Source organism: Heterocephalus glaber, unplaced genomic scaffold (assembly GCF_053883595.1).
Source record: "Heterocephalus glaber isolate CG9 unplaced genomic scaffold, H.glaber_assembly_v1.0 deba00000546, whole genome shotgun sequence".
Lineage (NCBI taxonomy): Eukaryota > Metazoa > Chordata > Mammalia > Rodentia > Bathyergidae > Heterocephalus > Heterocephalus glaber.
The window spans coordinates 19259960-19278566 of record NW_028258147.1 but is presented as its reverse complement, the minus strand read 5'-3'; the positions used below and the strand labels follow the sequence as shown (position 1 = coordinate 19278566).

Genomic DNA, 18607 nt, shown 5'->3' with positions numbered 1-18607 from the left:
CTTTATTAGTATAGGATACCACTGCCAACTCTGAATCACATATTACTGAAAGAATTTTACATTTTAGAAAAACAGACTCATACATTGTCTCATTTGAATCTTAGGACAATTTAAATAGCAATGGGGAAATAATACAGATAATGGCTCAATTGCTTTAGCTTCCAACTTTTTCATTATAGAATGCTTATTAAAGACAAGAGCTTACAGAACTTTTACACTACTTTAAAAACTAAGAAAAATGTTAGCTGCAATAACATTTACCCCATGTGATTTTCACAATTTGTTATATTCCCTCCCTTCCAAGAGCATGTGCAGGGGAAGCTGACAGAGGAGGCAACAAAGGAAGCAACGTATGCTAGATACTCAAGCTAATGTTTTAGGAATAAAAATAATTTGGGCTCCTATCTAGTTATCCCAATGTCTTCTTTCATTTCAAAAGCAATGTCTTTGCTATTTCATCCCTAAATAGCAAAAGAAATCCTCCATTTGTCATGCTTTTAAATCATTTTTCACCCACTCCCCAGCTTCCTTTTTTGGATTATATCTGAAACGTCACCACCAGAACTTTACACCTTGATGCTTTTGAAGTGAAAAATATCCTTGAGTGGGATAATATTTCAGTGGTTTAGCAGTCATCTTTCACTTTAGTGTGAATGGATGGTCTAAAGGGGACATTGAATACTGCAGAGGGGACCCATTATGAGGGCCTGAGCACTACAGAAGACCAAAGACAAATTAAGAGATATGCCACCAACAAGAAGGCTGGGGGAGAGAAGAGGAAACAGGAGGCATCAATGACATGACCTTCACCTTCAAAGTGCTGCTTTTGGTTACCCCTGCTTCAAATCCCTAAAGCAAGTGTCAGTGGAAATTGAACAGGGGAGGAGAGAGTTGAAGTCAGCAAAAGACTTCTTTTTTTCCACAAAGGAGAGTTGTTTTTGTCTTATTTAACAAAAAGGGTCCTGGGAGAGGGTATGAGGACTCTGCTGGAGCCACGTACCCTAAAAAGAGTGCAAAGCATAAAACTGAAAATGAAAACTGAATTATAACTGTGACCACTTGTAACTCTTTCACCTTGCCCCTCTCTGCTATTGACTGCTGCTATGTGTCTGTGGCAAAGAAAGGTGACCACAGAGCAGTCAGAGAAATCAGAGGACACCACTTCAACAAGTTTCCAAAAATAGGATAGAGACACCTATCTGCCTGCACTCGGACGTGTGAGGTCACTCAGCTTGGCTGCACGGCTGGAGAAGTCATTTTGCCATTATAGGAAAAGGTAGGGGTGGAAAATGATGAGAGAAAGGAAGAGCCCTGACTCAGAGCGGGAAACAGCAAGCAGCCAAGGGCAAATATTTCTCGCAGACATAAATGGATCAGGAAGAGATGAGAGCAACAGGTCATCTTTGGAGCATTCTTTTCTTTCCCTGCCTCCCAGTCACTTGTCACTGAGCCCCGGCCAGTAACAAAAGGGGAGAGAAGGGCAGTAAGCAGCTCCTGCTTCCCTCACTGAATAGCACATCAGTTCCAGCCAACTGCTGTCTCAGCTATCTGGGACAGTGAAACAAGGAGCCTTTTGGAGGGTTGCAGGGATGAGCACGCCATTTCCCAGGAAGTCAAGTGCCAAAGATTAGTGTGCTTATTTTACTGAGGAGGAAACTGTAATCCTTTATGCATTACATAGTGGGAGAATTCTGATCTCAGTACAAACAATAACGGGCATTTATATCTATTGAGTACTATCACCTGCTTGGCACTCCCATAACCTACACAGTAACCCTCTGATGTGGCTTCTATCATCCGCATTCTCACATGATGAAATTGATGCACTAAAGTTGAGGAATTTGTCCAAGATCACATGGGAATTAGGATTTGAGCCAAGAGATTCTGACATCAGAGTCCATATTCTGAATCACCGTGGAGACAATATTCTACTTTCCCTAGGATATTTGCCAGCCTATTCTATAACTTGTTCTCTCCTCTAGCCAAAAATCTTCTTTCCATCATCTCAATCATGTTGCCTTTTCTGCTTTTCATTCTCCATCATTAGATTCAGGTACATGACCTCAGATCTAAGACCTCCCCCAAGCTGCCCTCTGGGCCCCCTGTGCCCTCCTCACTTTGTCTCCTTCTAGTCCCTGAGCTCCCCTCCCCCAGCTCTATGCCCTGCTATTGTAGGCACATCCTTTCTTTCTCTTTATGATTTCAGCTCCAAACTTTATATTCCAACTGATGTAAAAAAATACTTTTCAAATACCATCTTTTGCAATTTTTGTAAAATTTCACTACCTTCACACAGACTTCTCACATATATACCACAAGCACAATGATCCATCTGCTCTTCTACATTTCCTTTTCTTTCTCTTTCTCCCCCTTCTCATCTAGTCCTGAAAACTGAATATTTAAGATGGCTGAATCTTTTGCTGTGAGACAAAGACAAATGAATTGAGCCACACAATATGATTTCTGAGAACTTTGTCTTAAATGATGTAACAAAATTTAATGGTCTTTCTGATTGCAAATTTGATACACCAAAATAAATTACCAAATGTAAGTCTAAAATAACAAATAGTTTTACATACATATGTTTCTCACGAAGTGATAGCAGAAACTAGTTAATGTCAAAGAAGGCAGCAATATTGAACATGGGAAATAACCATGCTGAAAAACCAACCCATTCTCTCTAGGTTACATAAAGGCTTGATGACATGGCCCCAGGAATAGGGTTAGTTGGTATAATCAAGAAGAAAGGATCTCTGGAGAATATATTGCATATTCAAGCAATTTCATATGCTGCATGTGTAGGGGCCATGGAGGGGTTGAAATGGGATATGGAAGGTCTTGATCAAAGCACTGGAAATGAAGCACCAAAAAATCATTTGTTATCATCTTGAAGAAAGAAGTGAGCAATCCATTGAATCATTTGTGTACATTCTATTTAGATAAGAGGAAGATCCTGTGACGATTACAATTTTGAAAATTAACCCCTAAGACAGCACTACAGATATTTGTATTATTTGTTCTAGAGGTGCCTGAAGGTTTATAAAAGCTGTGCAAAGAATTATTTTTATTAAAAGTACTTTTTCTGAAAGAGAAAGCCTACATAAGATTATTTTGTAGGATTATTTTATTAAAGTAGGCACATATACAGACACACACAAAACATTGTGACTATAAATATACTCAAATAAGTAAAAAAGGCCAAAAAAGATTACAAAATAATTTTCCTGGAAGAACTTTGGCAGTGATAAGCATTAATCTATGTGGGACCAATAAGGTGCAGCCCATTCTCTGCTTCACAGTGAATGAGATGTTTATTTACAGATTTCCATGAAAAAATGTTCAGAATTGGTAAGGAAAATCCCACAGCCCTAAATTCCTCAATGCATTTCACAAAGCACAAGACTCTTCATGGTGCAGGATGATTTTGGACTACTTTGAAGCAGTCCCTAAGAAACAACTTTATCTTCTTATAAAATAAATAGATTGGTACTGCCTCAGTACCTCTTGCTATTCACCCACACCTTTTAGGTGTGGGTAATGAGAGTATTTAATACAGTTTAGGCTCTTTCATGTACAAAAAAAAAAATTTATATCCTGGCTGCTGCCTAGCCTGTAATTCTTGATTTCACATTCCAGGACTTCAGTTTATAGAAATGGAAAGAACTGCCAGTTCCCTGCAAGCAACTCAGCCAACTTAACCTGTAGGTTTCCCCCTTAAATGATATTTCCTTCAATTTGCTTAAAAATATTTCTTTAATAGTGTACTACTTCCTCTTGTTGGGTTGGGATTCCCTGTAAGTCATTCAGGCTGCAGTTCTACTGTTCTTCCTGTCACGTAATGGCTCTTCTTGGGCATTTCTCACAAGCTCCCAGATGACACAGACAAGTCTCTGGACCACTCTGTGAGGAGCAGAGGAGGGGCTGGAGTAAGATGTGGAAGAGAGGAAGAAGAAATAGCTACAGAGAAGAGAAGATACTGGCAGAATGTTCATTTGTTTGGCCCTACAAAAAGATTTTACAAGGGTGTCCCAAAACTATGATCCCTTACACCTGTTTTAAAACATATTCACATTCCCTCTGAAGTAATCAAAGTTGACTTGAAGGCAAAACCAGCAGTGCAGAATTAAACCACATCACCCAGTATGTACAAAAGCCAATGTTCCAATGGCATGTACTTTCTCTGCAACTAGAGAAAGAAACAAATTGATCATAGGATTGTAGCTAAAGTGCCCTGTAAAGACCAGATCACTTCATGGCCAATAAGAACTTTTATATACTTTTAAAAGAGTGAAATACTCTATGATTAACTGTCACTACCTTGAAGGCAGTAGTATGAAGATAAATTTTCACCAGATTATACAAATTCCTGGTAAATAGTTTATTTACTATGGAAAGGACTAAAAGGCAAGAGAATTTCCTTTGTTAAATAATAGATCTCTGAGTTAAAGCCTGGTGAGTTACAAAATAAAGGGCTTTTCTGAGGTATTTTTAATACCAAATATCTATATCAGACAAAATGAAATTTTAATTCATTTGTTAACAATAAAGATTTCCAATACACTATAAAAGATTATTCTAGTACATTATAAAATGGTATATATCTCAGATACAAGTTATATATTACATTATACTATGCCATATATTACACTATGTTTTCCTATCCTATTATTTTTGCAAGTTAGTCATATTTTGGATAACACTTATGGGGTGTCCACATTTTCAAAGAGTGGTCATAGTTTGTTTTACTTGAATATATGTAAATGTAGTCACTGTTGCATATCTAAATATTCTACATCTCTCAACTAGATGTAATATAATTTGCTTTTTACCACTAGGCTCCAATTTTTCTGAAAATTTTTGCTATGCACAACTCTTATTTGTAGCAAGTATTTTCAATCTTGGTTTAGGTAGAACTATAACTTTTACTTTCATTATTGAAATAAATCTATTCAGATGAAAAAAATTAGCCAAGTATTTATTCATGGCAGCTAGTTTAATTTCTCATATGTCATCATGATGAGATGACAAGTTGATTCTGGAATTTTGCATGGACTTCAAGCACAAATAAAAGAATTCAATGATAGAGTTTATTTGCTTATCATTTGGCATTTTCTTGACATTTGGATTTACTTTTATACAAATCAACCAAATTGGCTTTAGGATTTCCTTTTAAATGGAATCTGTTAAAGAAAATATTATCTCAGAGAATTAAAGTTTCCAGGGAAAGAAAGGCCAAAACTCTTAAGATATCCACTTTTAGAGACAATTTTTTGCTATATTTTCAAAGACGGTCACACGTTTCATCAAATTTACTTCTAAATTCAGAACAATAATAATTATGTCACTTTTTAACACAAATACCAATGACTAGTACAGGAAGTTTCTGCCACCTGGAAGTTTGCTTCTAAGCTCTGATATCAGACAGAATCCCTGCAAATCTTCATTTAAAAAGTGAAGAAGTAAGGGTCTAACCAGATCTGGGGTCCTTGTGCTGGGGCAAGAAAGATTGAAACCCACAAATCAGCAAATGGCAAGCTGTGAGGAATGGCCAAATGTGTGTTTATTAGAAAGAATAAAAGAGAGGCTCTGTGTCCTATCTGTCTAAATTCCTCCATCTCCTGGCCCTGGGAAGAAGACTGCAGGACCTTCAGTAGCACTCCTGAATTTGTCCTGGGAATTCTGCTCTGCCAGTTCTACAGATCTGAGAGAATAAATGGTGGCTACTTAGAGCCACTGAATTTTGTAGTAGTTTATTTATACAGTATTATCATAGCAATAACTGATAGATGTACCCTAACATTTGACTTTTAAATATGTGTCAAATATATGATGGCAAAAAAGAAACATGTTGGTTCCATCACAGGCTGGATCTGAGGGTCCCTGAGACTGAAATAAGGAATTTAATCCACCCCTGTTCGCTGAATCCCATCAGGAAAAGAGGATTCAGGGCACAAAAATATTGTTGGCTGATAAAAGAGCAAGGCTGCCTGCTGAATGGAAATAAAATGGAAAAAAAAGATTTTAAAAAGCAATGCTTGGGTTGTGTGTGTCCACAAGCACAGGCCCAGGTAATTCAGGAAGCTCAGAGAGAAAAATTCTCGTACTTCCTGGTTCTAGACAGGGCCCCCTGGCTCGTGTAGAGGCAACAATATGCTGGAGTTTCTTTGCACCAGGGCAGGGCTTAAGGGGTAACTCTGCTCCATGATCCTCCCAAGAAAGGGACACAAGGAACAAGAAAGTGTCTCTGACCCTAAGGGATGTATCAAAGAGCAGGAAAGCCAATGCAGCAGTCTCCTGAACGGACCAACACCTGATGATAGACAGGGTATGGTACCTTTCAGCAGATGCCAAGATGAAAAGCAAAGGAAGACACTCCTGCAAACCCACTCTGAACTTCCTTGGCAATTCTTATACCTCTGGAATTTAGATACAACCCTGACAAAATGGAAGAAACTAGAAATTAACTGAGATAAAGTTCTGCCACATGAAGGAATGGAGGTTTGTAAAAGAAATTAAGTTCAGTTACAGTTTACAGGAGATTTTCATAGTATTATAATGTCCTCCACTTTAAAAACTAAAACAAAAAAGGCAAAATAATTGTATCTGATCAAGCTTTAAGGCAGGTGTTCATCATACTATTTACTGTATTTCATGTAGACTATTTTATAATAAAAATGTGAAGTATAACATATTTACTTCACTCTCAAATTTTGTGGACTAAAATGTGACCCCTCGGCCTAACATCTACTACGATTTAGGTAGTATCCTTAGTGTCTTAACTGTATCACCTTATGAAATGCTAACAAGCCCCTGTATTGAGTAGATATCAATTATGTTTTCTATTTTTTTTTGAGACAAGCCTTGTTTAAGCTGGCCTTGACTTCACTACATACCCCAGGCTGGCCTCAAACTTGCAGCAATCCTCCTACTTTGGCCTCCCATGTGCCGAGATTACAGGCACGTGCCACCATGTGTGGTTACTTGTTTTCCACTTTATAGATAGGAAAGTGAAGCTAATTTGAAGAAACAATATAAAAAGTATACTTCCTAAGTGTAAATAAGGACTAAAATGTATAATAGGTAATGTGAAATAGGAAGAAAAGGGGCAAAGGAGAAGGAAGTGGGAGGGGTAGGGGAAAGGATAGAAGGGAATGGGATTAATATGAGAAAATGGAAAAATAAGAACAAAATCTTGGTAAATAGGGAGGAATGGAAAGGTTGAAGGGAGGGCTGGGCAAGGGTGAAAAATAAGAACCAAGAGAGATTATGTAAAGGTGCAAATTTCCAATGATGAATGCCATTATATTGTATACCTAAAATGTACCAATGATTAGAATGAATAATCGATAATGCAAAATAAGAAGAAAAGGTCCTCACACCCTACTGAGGTCCCGAGTCACACAGAACGTGCCGAATCAGCCCGCGCCCTGCAACAATCCACTGGACCCCCTGCCCCGCTCCTGTGTACAGCCACCTGGTTCCACACTACAAAGATGCAGAGGACACCAGACCACCAGACCATGGTACTGAGTCCCACTGCTCCCGGCCCAGAGGAAGGGGCTTCTGAGATGCCAACCCACTGCTCCTGGACCAGAGGAAGGGGCTTCCTGGCCACCATCCCCCCCACTGCTCCCGGCCCCTGTCCCACCTCTCCCAGCTCAGAGGAGGTAATCTGTGCAGGCACGAACAGCCTCTCCCCAATCGAAATGAGAAAACATGTAAATTAGTCTCAAACCCAGACTTCCAGATCACCTACAGCAACCCCAAAGGGAAATGAGATGGAACACTCTAATACTCAACCACCTGGACACACTGAACTGGTAATAAAAGGGGATCTGGAAAAAATGAAATCAGAAATAATTTCTCAGATAACAGGAGAAATTATGCCTCTAGTGCAAGACATGATTAATAAATCTAGAGAGGAGCTCAGGAATATGATGGAATCCCAACATAGGAAACAAATGGAATCCATAAAACACATGGAAATAGATTTCCAGGACATGAAAAACTCCACTGAAAGTCTACACAGCAGAATGACTCAGTGTGAGGACAGAATTTCAGATATAGAAGATAAGATTGAAATTAGTGACCAGGAAAAGAAAAATTGCTTCAAAATTATGAGGGAACATAAGAAATCAATCCAGCAGCTACTAGATGATGCAAAGAAGAATAACGTAAGACTGACTGGAGTCAATGAAGAAACAGGAGAGAGTGCAGATGACATAAAAAAATCTCTTCACAGAAATAATGGCAGAAAACTTTCCAAGCAGGGGAAAAGAGCTTGACATACAGATAAGTGAGGCATATAGGACTCCAAATAGCCTTGATCAAAAAGTCTACACATAGGCATATAATTGTTAAGATTCCAGAAACTCAACAGAAGAACAAAGTTCTACAAGCAGTTAGACAAAAGAAACAAATCATATACAAAGGAAACCCCATCAGAATCACAGCAGACTTCTCAACACAAACCACCAAGGCAAGAAGAGCTTGGAGTGACATATTCCAAGCCCTAAAAGAAAACAGCCTCCAACCCAGATTGAGGTACCCTGCAAAACTATCTTTCAAAATGGATGGAGAAATAAGATACTTTCATGACAAAAGAGCACCTTAGGAACTTCGTGAATACCAACCCAGCACTCCAAAGAATTGTACACAATATCCTAGGAACAGACATTGAGGATCACAACCCCAGGAAGCAAAGCAGAATGAACCCATCTGGCGTGACAAGAAATTAAATGTAAAGGGGGAGAGCCCAACAAAAAGAAAAAGTCATGGCAATGATAAGTCAATATGTTTCAGTTATAACCATCAATGTTAATGGTCTCAATTCACCAATCAAAAGAAATACACTGGCAGAATGAGTCAAGAAGCAAAATCCAACAAAATGCTGCATACAAGAAACACACTTAATTCAAAAGGAAGCTCATAGACTGAAAGTTAAAGGGTGGAAAACAATACTCCATGTGATAGGAACCCGAAAAAAAACAGGAGTAGCTATCCTCTTTGCAGATCAAGTAGATTTCAAAACAACACTGATTAAGAGAGACGAAGAGGGACACTACATCCTTGTAAAGGGAAGAATCCAAGAGGAAGAGATGACAATCATAAATATCTATACACCAAACACTAGTGCACCCAACTATATAAAACAAATACTAACGGACATGAAAAGTCATATATGCACTAATACAATTGTAGTGGGGGACCTCAACACCCCACTGTCACAAATAGATAGATCAACTAGACAAAAAATAAGTAATGAAATACTAGAACTCAATCAAACTCTTGAACAAATGAACTTAACAGATGTTAACAGAGTCTTCCATCCCACAAAATCAGAATACACATTCTTCTCAGCTGCACATGAGTCATTCTCCAAAATATACCACATACTCACACATAAAACATGTTTAAGTAAGTGCAAAGGAAAAGAAGTTATCCCCTGTATATTATCAGACCATAGTGTGATGAAATTGGAGATCCACAGCAAAAGAAACTCAAAAAATTTCATAAACACGTGGAAATTGAACAACACACTTCTGAATAACCAGTGGGTCACAGAGGAAATTAAAGAAGAAATCAGACAGTTCCTTCAATTAAATGACAATGACAATACAACATATCAGAATCTATGGGACACAATGAAAGCAGTCTTAAAAGGGAAATTCGTAGCAGTAAATACTCACATGAGGAAATAAGAGTGAGCCCAATTAAACAACCTGATGCTGAACCTCAAGTTTCTAGAAAAAAAAGAACAGGACAATCCCAGAGCTCATACAAGGGAGGTAATTATAAGGATCAGAGGAGAAATCAATGCAATGGAGACTAAGAGAATGATACAAAAAATCAATGAAGCCAAGAGTTGGTTCTTCAAAAGAATCAACAAAATTGAGAAACCTTTAGCCAACCTTGTCAGAAAAAGGAAAGAAAAGGCCCAATTCCATGCAATTAGGAATGAAAAGGGTGAAATGACAACAGACCCAGCAGAAATCCAGAGGATCATCAATACCTACTTCCAGAACCTATATGCCAATAAGATAGACAACACAGAAGAAATGGACAGATTCCTAGATACATATGAATTACCAAAGTTGAATGAAGAAGACCTAAAAATTCTGAACAACCCAATATCAACCAATGAAATTGAAAATGTAATTAAAAACTGATCAACTGAGAAAAGCCCGAGCCCTGATGGCTTCACTGCTGAATTCTATAAGACATTTAGAGAGGAACTGCTGCCACTACTGTTTAAACTCTTCAATGAAATTGAAAGGGAAACAATACTCCCAAATTCATTCCTGGAAGCAAGCATCACCTTGATCCCCCAAAGCAGAGAAAGACCCAACCGAAAAGGAGAACTATAGGCCAATCTCACTAATGAACATAGATGCAAAAATACTTAATAAGATAATGGCAAACAGAATGCAGAAGATCATCAAGAAGATCATACACCCTGATGAAGTGGGATTCATCCCAGGGATTCAGGGATGGTTCAATATACACAAATCAATCAATGTAATACACTATATCAAGAGAGCCAAGGACAAAAACCATATGATTATCTCCATAGATGCAGAAAAAGCATTTGACAAAATCCAACATGCATTTATGATAAAAACCCAACAAAAAATTGGAATAGATGGTCTCTACCTCAAACTGATAGAAGCCATCTATGAAAAGCCAACAGCCATATCATACTAAATGGTCAAAAACTGAAATCCTTCACACTAAAATGAGGAACAATACAAGGATGTCCACTACCACCACTCTTGTTCAATATAGTTCTGGAAACATTAGCCACAGCAATTAGACAAGAGAAAGAAATAAAAGGAATAAAGATAGGTAATGAAGAAGTCAAATTGTCATTATTTGCAGATGACATGATACTCTATATAGAAGACCCCAAGCACTCCACCAAAAGTCTTCTAGACTTAATAACCAAATTCAGTCAAGTAGCTGGTTACAAGGTCAACACACAAAGATCAATAGCTTTCCTCTACACCAATGACAGACTCACTGAGAGAGAAATAGGGCAAATAATTCCTTTCACAATAGCATCCAAAAAACTGAAATACCTAGGAATCAACCTAACAAAAGAAATCAAAGACTTCTTCTCTGAAAACTATGGCACTCTGAAAAGAGAGATTGAAGAGAATATCAGAAAATGGACAGCCATCCCCTGCTCCTGGGTAGGAAGGATTAATAGAGTGAAAATGGCCATACTTCCATAACTGCTATATAGATTTAATGCAATTCCAATTGAGATCCCAGCAGCATACTTCATGGACCTTGAGAAAACAATCCAAAAATTCATTTGGAACAAGAAGAGACCCAGAATAGCAAAAGCAATTCTAGGTAACAGAGACATGGCAGGGGGTATCACAATCCCCAACCTGCAACTCTACTACAAAGCTGCTGTGATAAAAACAGCATGGTACTGGCAAAGAAACAGACCTGAGAGCCAGTGGAACAGATTAGAGGATACAGAAACAACGCCAGACACATTCAGCCATCTCATCTTTGACAAAGGAGCCAAACACCCTCAGTGGAGGAAAGATAGCCTCTTTAATAAATGGGGCTGGAAAAATTGGGCTTCAACTTGCCAAAGATTAAAACTAGACCTATATCTCTCACCATGCACTAAACTAAAATCAAAATGGATTAAAGATCTAAATATTAAAATAGAAACTCTGAACCAGTTGGAACAGAGGTTAGGTAGAACCCTTGAAGACATCGGTGTAGGAAAAGATTTTATGAACAAAACCTCAGTTGCCCGTGAACTAGCACAAACAATCAACAAGTGGAATCTCTTCTTATTAAAAGGCTTCTGCACAGCAAGAGAAACCACCAGCAGTGAGAAGAGACAACCCACAATGTGGGAAAAAATCTTCACCTGCTCTTCCTCAGACAATGGTCTACTATCTCGAATCTCTAAAGAACTTAAAAAGATCAGACCTCCCAAATTTAAAGACCCAATCTGAAAATGGGCATCTGAAATGAACAGACATTTCTCACACGAAGAAGTAGAAATAGCAAATAAATTCATGAAAAAATGTTCAACATCACTGGTCATTCGAGAGATGCAAATGAAGACAACGCTGAGATTCCACTTCACTCCAGAAAGAATGGCTGCTATCATGAAATCAACCAATAACAAATGCTGGCGGAGCTGTGGGAAAAGAGGAACCCTGCTCCACTACTGGTGGGAGTGTAGACTGGTGCAACCACTGTGGAAATCAGTATGGAGATACCTCAAAGAACTAGGACTGGAAGTCCCCTTTGACCCCGCTATTCCACTGCTGGGGATCTTCCCCGAAGAATTAAAAGGATCATACCACAGTGATATATGTGCACCCATGTTCATAGCAGCACAGTTTGTGATAGCTAAAACTTGGAAACAGCCCAAATACCCAACAACTGGAGACTGGATAAAGAAAATGTGTTTTTTTACAAAATGGAGTACTACTCAGCCATAAAAAATGAGAAATTAGAGACATTTATAGCTAAGTGGATGCACATTGAGGCGATACTCTTAAGTGAAATAAATAGGACACACATGTAGAAATACTGAATAGTTTCTCTGGTGTGAGAAACTGAAAGTGTGAATAAGGACTAAAATGTATAATAGGTAATGTGAAATAGGAAGAAAAGGGGCAAAGGGGAAGGAAGTGGGAGGGCTAGGGGAAAGGATAGAAGGGAATGGGATTAATATGAGAAAATGGAAAAAATAGGAACAAAATCTTTGTAAATAGAGAGGAATGGAGGGGTTGAAGGGAGGGCTGGACAAGGGTGAAAAGTAAGAACCAAGAGAGACTATGTAAAGGTGCAAATTTCCAATGATGAATGTCATTATATTGTATACCTAAAATATACCAGTCATTAGAATGAATAATTGATAATGCAAAATAGGAAGAAAAGGTCCAAAGGGGTAGGGGTAGTGGGAGGGGCAGGGGAAAGGAGAGAAGGGAAAGGAAAAATGATGAGAAATGGAAAAAATGGAAATAAAGTCTTTGGAAATAGGGAAGGGTGGAGAGGGTGAAGGGAGGGCTAGGAATGGGGGAAAAATAAGAACCAAGATACATCATGTAAAGGGACAAGTTCCCAGTGAGAAATATAATTGGGTTGTATACCTAAAATGTACAAATAAAAGAATTTAACAAAACAAAAAAGAATGAAAATGTACAAATAGCACTCATGAATAAAGATGCAAAAATCCTTGACAAGAATGTAACACAACAATCTACACGCAAAAAAAGTATACTTTCTAGACATCTTGATGTGAAAGACTTTTAATAGTTGTTTCCTTATTTCTTAAAGAAAATAAATAGAGGAAAATATTTTTTAAAGTTCATAGAATGGAAAAGAAGGAAGAGTCTGATTGAGACTTCAACCCCCACAGAGATAAAAAGAGTGATAGTAAATTTTACTTTCTACTGGAGAAAGGGTAAATATGAGATTAAGGTCCCAACAGAATTCCCTGGGCAGAGTTAGTAGGGGGAGGTGTAAGTGTTGGCAATGATGATAAACTGTGATTACTCAACTGAACACAGAGATTTTAGTACACTGACATTTTTATGCACTTGCGTGTAGATAGTTACTCTCGGGTATAACGTGTACCCTCTAGTCCTTCCTGCCCTTCTCCCAAGAGCCACCAACCTCCTGAGGAGTCAACAACTAACCAGCCGTGGTGCTGCGACTAAAGTATGGAATGGCTGATGTGAGCAGCTCTGCTATGCTGGTTATTTAAAAAGAAAATCTACAGCATACCTTGTTATAACCCATAACCACAATTCCTTTCCTAAACTCATTAACAAAGACATATTTGGGGAGTCTCGGGCTTCTGAGTGTTAGGAAATGTCAAAAAGATGCCTGCTTCTTAAGATCACTGATATCAGTGCAAGCAGTCAGGCCTCAGGCTTCTTCTAATCCTAGAGTGGGATTAAGATGAAGCTACCAGAGAATATGAAAAACCAAAGGTGACAGACAGGGCTTGGAAGAGGAAGCAGAGCCAGGCAAAAGGACAGAGAAGGAGTTAAGAGTACACAAAAAGCAACCAAGTTCACAATTTTGCCACAAACAGACCCTCTCTAGCCTGTTTAAGAGTCCGGTTCCCAGAAGTTAACAGATGCTACAGTTATTTATCAACCTTAAAATACTTCATTATCCAACAAAACGTCTTAACAGCAAGTGTTTTTAGTGTACGTAAACTCCGGTCTCTTCATTTGAGATGATTTGCTTTGATCTGTGTCCCATCCATTTTGTTCTATATTTCTAGTAACACATAATCCATGAGCTGACCTTTGCTAATACTTCTAAAAATTTAGAGGGCAAAAGAGTTGCCATCTACTCATTTTTTTAAATAAATGATTTGAAGAAAGCTATCAACTTTCCTCCAAGCCTAAAGTTATCTGTGAAGGTATCTAAGAAAAAATGCTTACATCATTTCTTCATTTCAAATCTTGTTCCTATGCTAACAAAGTTCTTCATCTTCATTCCTCATGCAGTCAGAGCTGTTTCTCCAAGTCAGCTTTTATAACCAGAGTAAGATCTGCTTCTCTCTGGTGCCAGCTTCTTGTCGAGGCAGGTTACTTAAATAGTTTGCGGTTTTTCCATTCATTAGGAATTCATTTTGGCATTGACAACGCTTCACTGATTATTATGATTCGTGTGCTGCTGTTGATTTGACTTCATCGTGGACTTCCCCGACCACAGCAGCAGCAAGGTTGCTTTCCTGCTGCTGGGTACTAGTTAAGCATTTACCCTGGGCCTCCCCAGAATGCCTTTTCCTTGCTGGAATGCAGGACAAGCTCTCTCTGTGTTCCTGTTGACTTTTTCATAGTCAAGATTACTCATCACAGCTGAAAACTGAACAACAATAAATGGGAAACAGTTTGCACGTTTTTCCGTAGGATAGAACCCCAACTGCTTGGCAGCAGACCTTCATGAAAGATGACTTATGTGAATAGCTCTCTTTCAACAACACCAGAGGTGTTCCAGACATTATACAACACATTGAAGTGGATTCTGTCCTTTTCTAGTGCATCACGTTTGTTAACACAATTTGTTCCAAGAATTTAGAAGGGCAATTTGGCAGAAGTAAAATCAAGCAAGCTCAACTTTTGGACGATCTTTAGTTTTCTACTGCTGATTAGCCAGCATAAAGACAACCAACATTAGTGAAACTATGACATTTTCCCTGCCACTCCTAGTTGAAACTGGTCCTTTAAAAAAAGAAAAATAGTAATGCTACTTACCCTGAGTTCAGTGCATGCTGTATCCATGTATTGAAATATCACACTGTATTCCATTAAATCTATGATTATTCCATACTTACTAAGCAAAGGTAATTAGCAATGGCTTGCACTCTGCTATCAACAACAGCCTGCCCTTTACAGTCCCTCATATTTTCAACTCTTCTCTCCAGTTAATCAACTCTTTCAGGGTTCCATTCTCTATTTCTTCCTCATCTCCTCTTCCCTGTTTCATACGCCCCTGTTCAGACAGCCAATATTTTAAACTTACCCTGTGTAATTTCAGGTGTGCTCCGTTTTTGTTATTGCAAGTGATTTCTTATGGAGCCTTAGATTAAACACCCTTTCCATTCTTTGGATATCACTTTTCTGATAACTTATAGGAAAAAAAGTAAAATGACTAAAGAGTACTAATTTTTCTCATGCCACTTTATAATACGGTAAAGAGAGAAGCCCCAACTTCAAAAAAAGATATTTTAACTGCTAACTTTTTTAAAAAATCTAGTCAGTTTGTAGAAAAATCAAATCTTCCCTCATAGCCAAGCACATTTTTAAAAATAAATCCTCTCTAGTAATAAATTTGATGCTCTAATTACATTTTCTACAATTATAAATATTCAATGTTTTTTATAAATACAGCATAACCTGTTGGCATGAATTTCTTCTATTCCGAAAAAGATCGGTCACAAAATTAGAGCAAAGCTAAACATCTTCATTTCTTGTTTCAAAGCGTTCTGAGATATTGCTGAAGGGGTGGGAAACGTTACATTCTGTACTCCTGCGTCTCCACCTTCCCATCCACGCTGGCTGGATGTAAGCAAGTGTCATGGAAAGCACACCACTCGCAGCCACCCACACCGACTCCGTCCTTGTGTGTAGAGATGTGAAAGGTCCCTAAAAGTTACCAGCCATTTTTCATGCCTTCCTCTGTGAAACAGGAGACAGATGTGTCTTAGGCAGCAACAGAACGTGGGCACGAGGGAAAGGAAGGCTTAGCACAGGGTAAAATTCTTTCTGCACCAGGTTGCCCATGCTAGGCACCTCTGAAGGCTCTTAGGCTTCCTCCGCCCGGCTGAGATGATGCACTGTGAAAACATTCGCTCTCCCCAAAACGCCTCTTCATGATTCAGAGCTGGGAAAACGTTGCCCCGGGCCTAAAATATGTGCCCAAACAGCCCAGCGCCAGCGAGCGCTTTCTCACAGCTCTGGGCTCCCCGCCCTCTGCTGCCAGAGCCTTGGGGATGTGCCTAGCCCGGCGCAGCGCACGTCCCGGCCAACTACGCGCAGAACAAACCCTTGGCCGGCGGCCAGGAGGCTCCCTCCCAGCCACCGCCCCCTGCCAGCGCCTTTTTTCCCCTTCCAGTACAATACAAGATCTTCCTTCCTTAGTTCCCTTAAATCACAGCCCAGGGAAACCTCCTCAGAGCCTGCATCTAGCCACGCGCCAGCATGTCTGGGGGCAAATACGTAGACTCGGAGGTAGGCTCGGGTGGGGCGCGCCGTCTTGGGGCGCGCGTGGAGGGCCTGCTTCTGCTATCTCCCACTCCAAACACTCCGACTGCTTTCCCTGCCCCAGCCCTCTCTCCACTTCAGAGCACTCCTCTCGCATTGGCACCGCCGAGGAATGGGCCTGGGCGGGGAGGTGACCAGGAATGTTCTGTGTTTTTCAATCTGGGAGGGGACCAAGGGAACCTCTGAGCTCGAGACCACGGAGAAGAGGGGTCGGGGTTCTGGGGTCGGATCTGCCGGACGGATGACACGTTTTCCGGGTGGGTCCAAGGTGCTCAGTTGTCGCAAGACCCCCCACGGTACGGGCCCCTGCCCGCTGGGAGGCGCGCAGCGGCAGCGCGGAATGAGGATCCCTCCCCAGCCTTCCTCGGGACTGTCCCGCCAGGCGCTGGACCGGCTAGCCGGGCAGCGCGCGCGTGTTTGCACTTCTCCAAAGTTGTGGGACCACCTCAACAACTCTTCCTTCAGCAGTCTCGGATGCTCCAAAGGCGGGCGGGGTGGGGGCCCTCCCCTCCCCCAACTACCACCATCACTAGCGGCCACCTCCTGCGCGCGCTCAGACTCCACCGCGTGTGGAGACCTCGTTTCCCCTTCGCAGGCACGGCTCAGCCGCCCGCCGGCAGCCTGGCAGTGACCTGAGCGTGGGTCGGGGGAGTCGCGCAGGTGAGACACAGTTATAGGTAGTTTAGGGGGTCTGGAACAGGGCTCTGCTCGGAGATGGGAGTATGCGGGGTTGTGACCAGCACGGAGGGGCAGGAGGACTGCTGTGCAGGGGCGAAGTGAAGTAGAGGGAAAGTGGGGCCGCTGGCAGGTGCGAGGGTAAGGCGCAATGCGGCTGGGGAGTAACGAAAACTGGGGAGGGACCCTTGGTGGGTCAGGAGGTCACAGCTGCATTTTAAGGATAAACCGGAAGGAATACGGGGACGGGGGAATGGGGGCCGGGGACGGAAAATGGAGCAGGTGAAGCCGGAGGAACTGGGTGGAGAGGCCGAAGGAAGGCGGGCATCGCCCCCTCCCCGGGGTCCCGGGGTGCCGGGCGGCGCGCGCGGGGGCTGCCCTGACCCCTGGCGGCGGGCGGGAGGCCGCGCTCCCTGCCTGGTACCGAGGGGTGTGGTGTCCTCTCCTCCATCGGCTTAAAAAGCTGGCGGCGCGCAGGAGTTTTCTGTGCGCGAAGCCGTCGCTGTGGACGCGGTTCGTTCGATTTCGAACTCGAGGTTTCCCCAGCTGCCAAGCTGACTTCTGACGCTTGTTTTTCTTGTTGAACTTTTCTTCCCATCGCCGTTGCCACCGTTCGTCTTCTGCTGTCTGCCTTCCTCAGGGACATCTTTACACTGTTCCCATTCGGGAGCAGGGCAACATCTACAAGCCCAACAACAAGGCCATGGCCGACGAAGTGATCGAGAAGCAAGTGTACGACGCGCACACCAAAGAGATCGACCTGGTCAACCGCGACCCGAAGCATCTAAACGACGACGTGGTCAAGGTAAGGGGAGGCTGCCGGCAAGTATGCGACAGGCCTGAGGGCCGCGCCGGGGCCGCACACCCCGGCCCTGGCCCGCTGCTGGGGCCCCTCTTGCTTCGCCTCACAAGAGCCTTCTTCTGGGCTTGGTGTGTGGGGAGCTCCCAGGATCCTCGAAAATGCCACCTCCCCCATCCACGGCTAAATTCAGACGGCCTTTAGCTAAAGTGCCTTTTGTAGGAGTTCCCTAGGACTACACTTTTCTCCTGGCGAATGTCCCTTCTGACCTCAGCCACAGGTGACCCCAGAATACTTGGGAGATTTGTTGCTCCATCCCCAAGTTGCAAGTCTAGTGACAGTCCCTTTGCACATGGGATTAAGGCGA

At 41.4% G+C, this 18607-nt stretch overlaps 1 protein-coding gene across 2 annotated transcripts in view; it reads left to right on the top strand.

Annotated features, from left to right (window-relative positions):
• The first annotated feature begins 13283 nt into the window (after window positions 1-13283).
• The window catches only part of Cav1 (caveolin 1), a 36804-nt gene continuing 31480 nt past the window's right edge, over window positions 13284-18607 (top strand). The window contains exons 1-2 of one of the 2 annotated variants that reach the window (XM_004865265.4): window positions 13284-16733; window positions 18082-18246. In XM_004865265.4, coding sequence (XP_004865322.1) covers window positions 16704-16733; window positions 18082-18246 — 195 coding nt within the window. In that variant the 5' untranslated portion in view covers window positions 13284-16703. Of the gene's footprint in view, window positions 16734-17287; window positions 17427-18081; window positions 18247-18607 lie in introns of those variants that run through there. The other variant, XM_004865266.4, reaches the window with a different exon arrangement.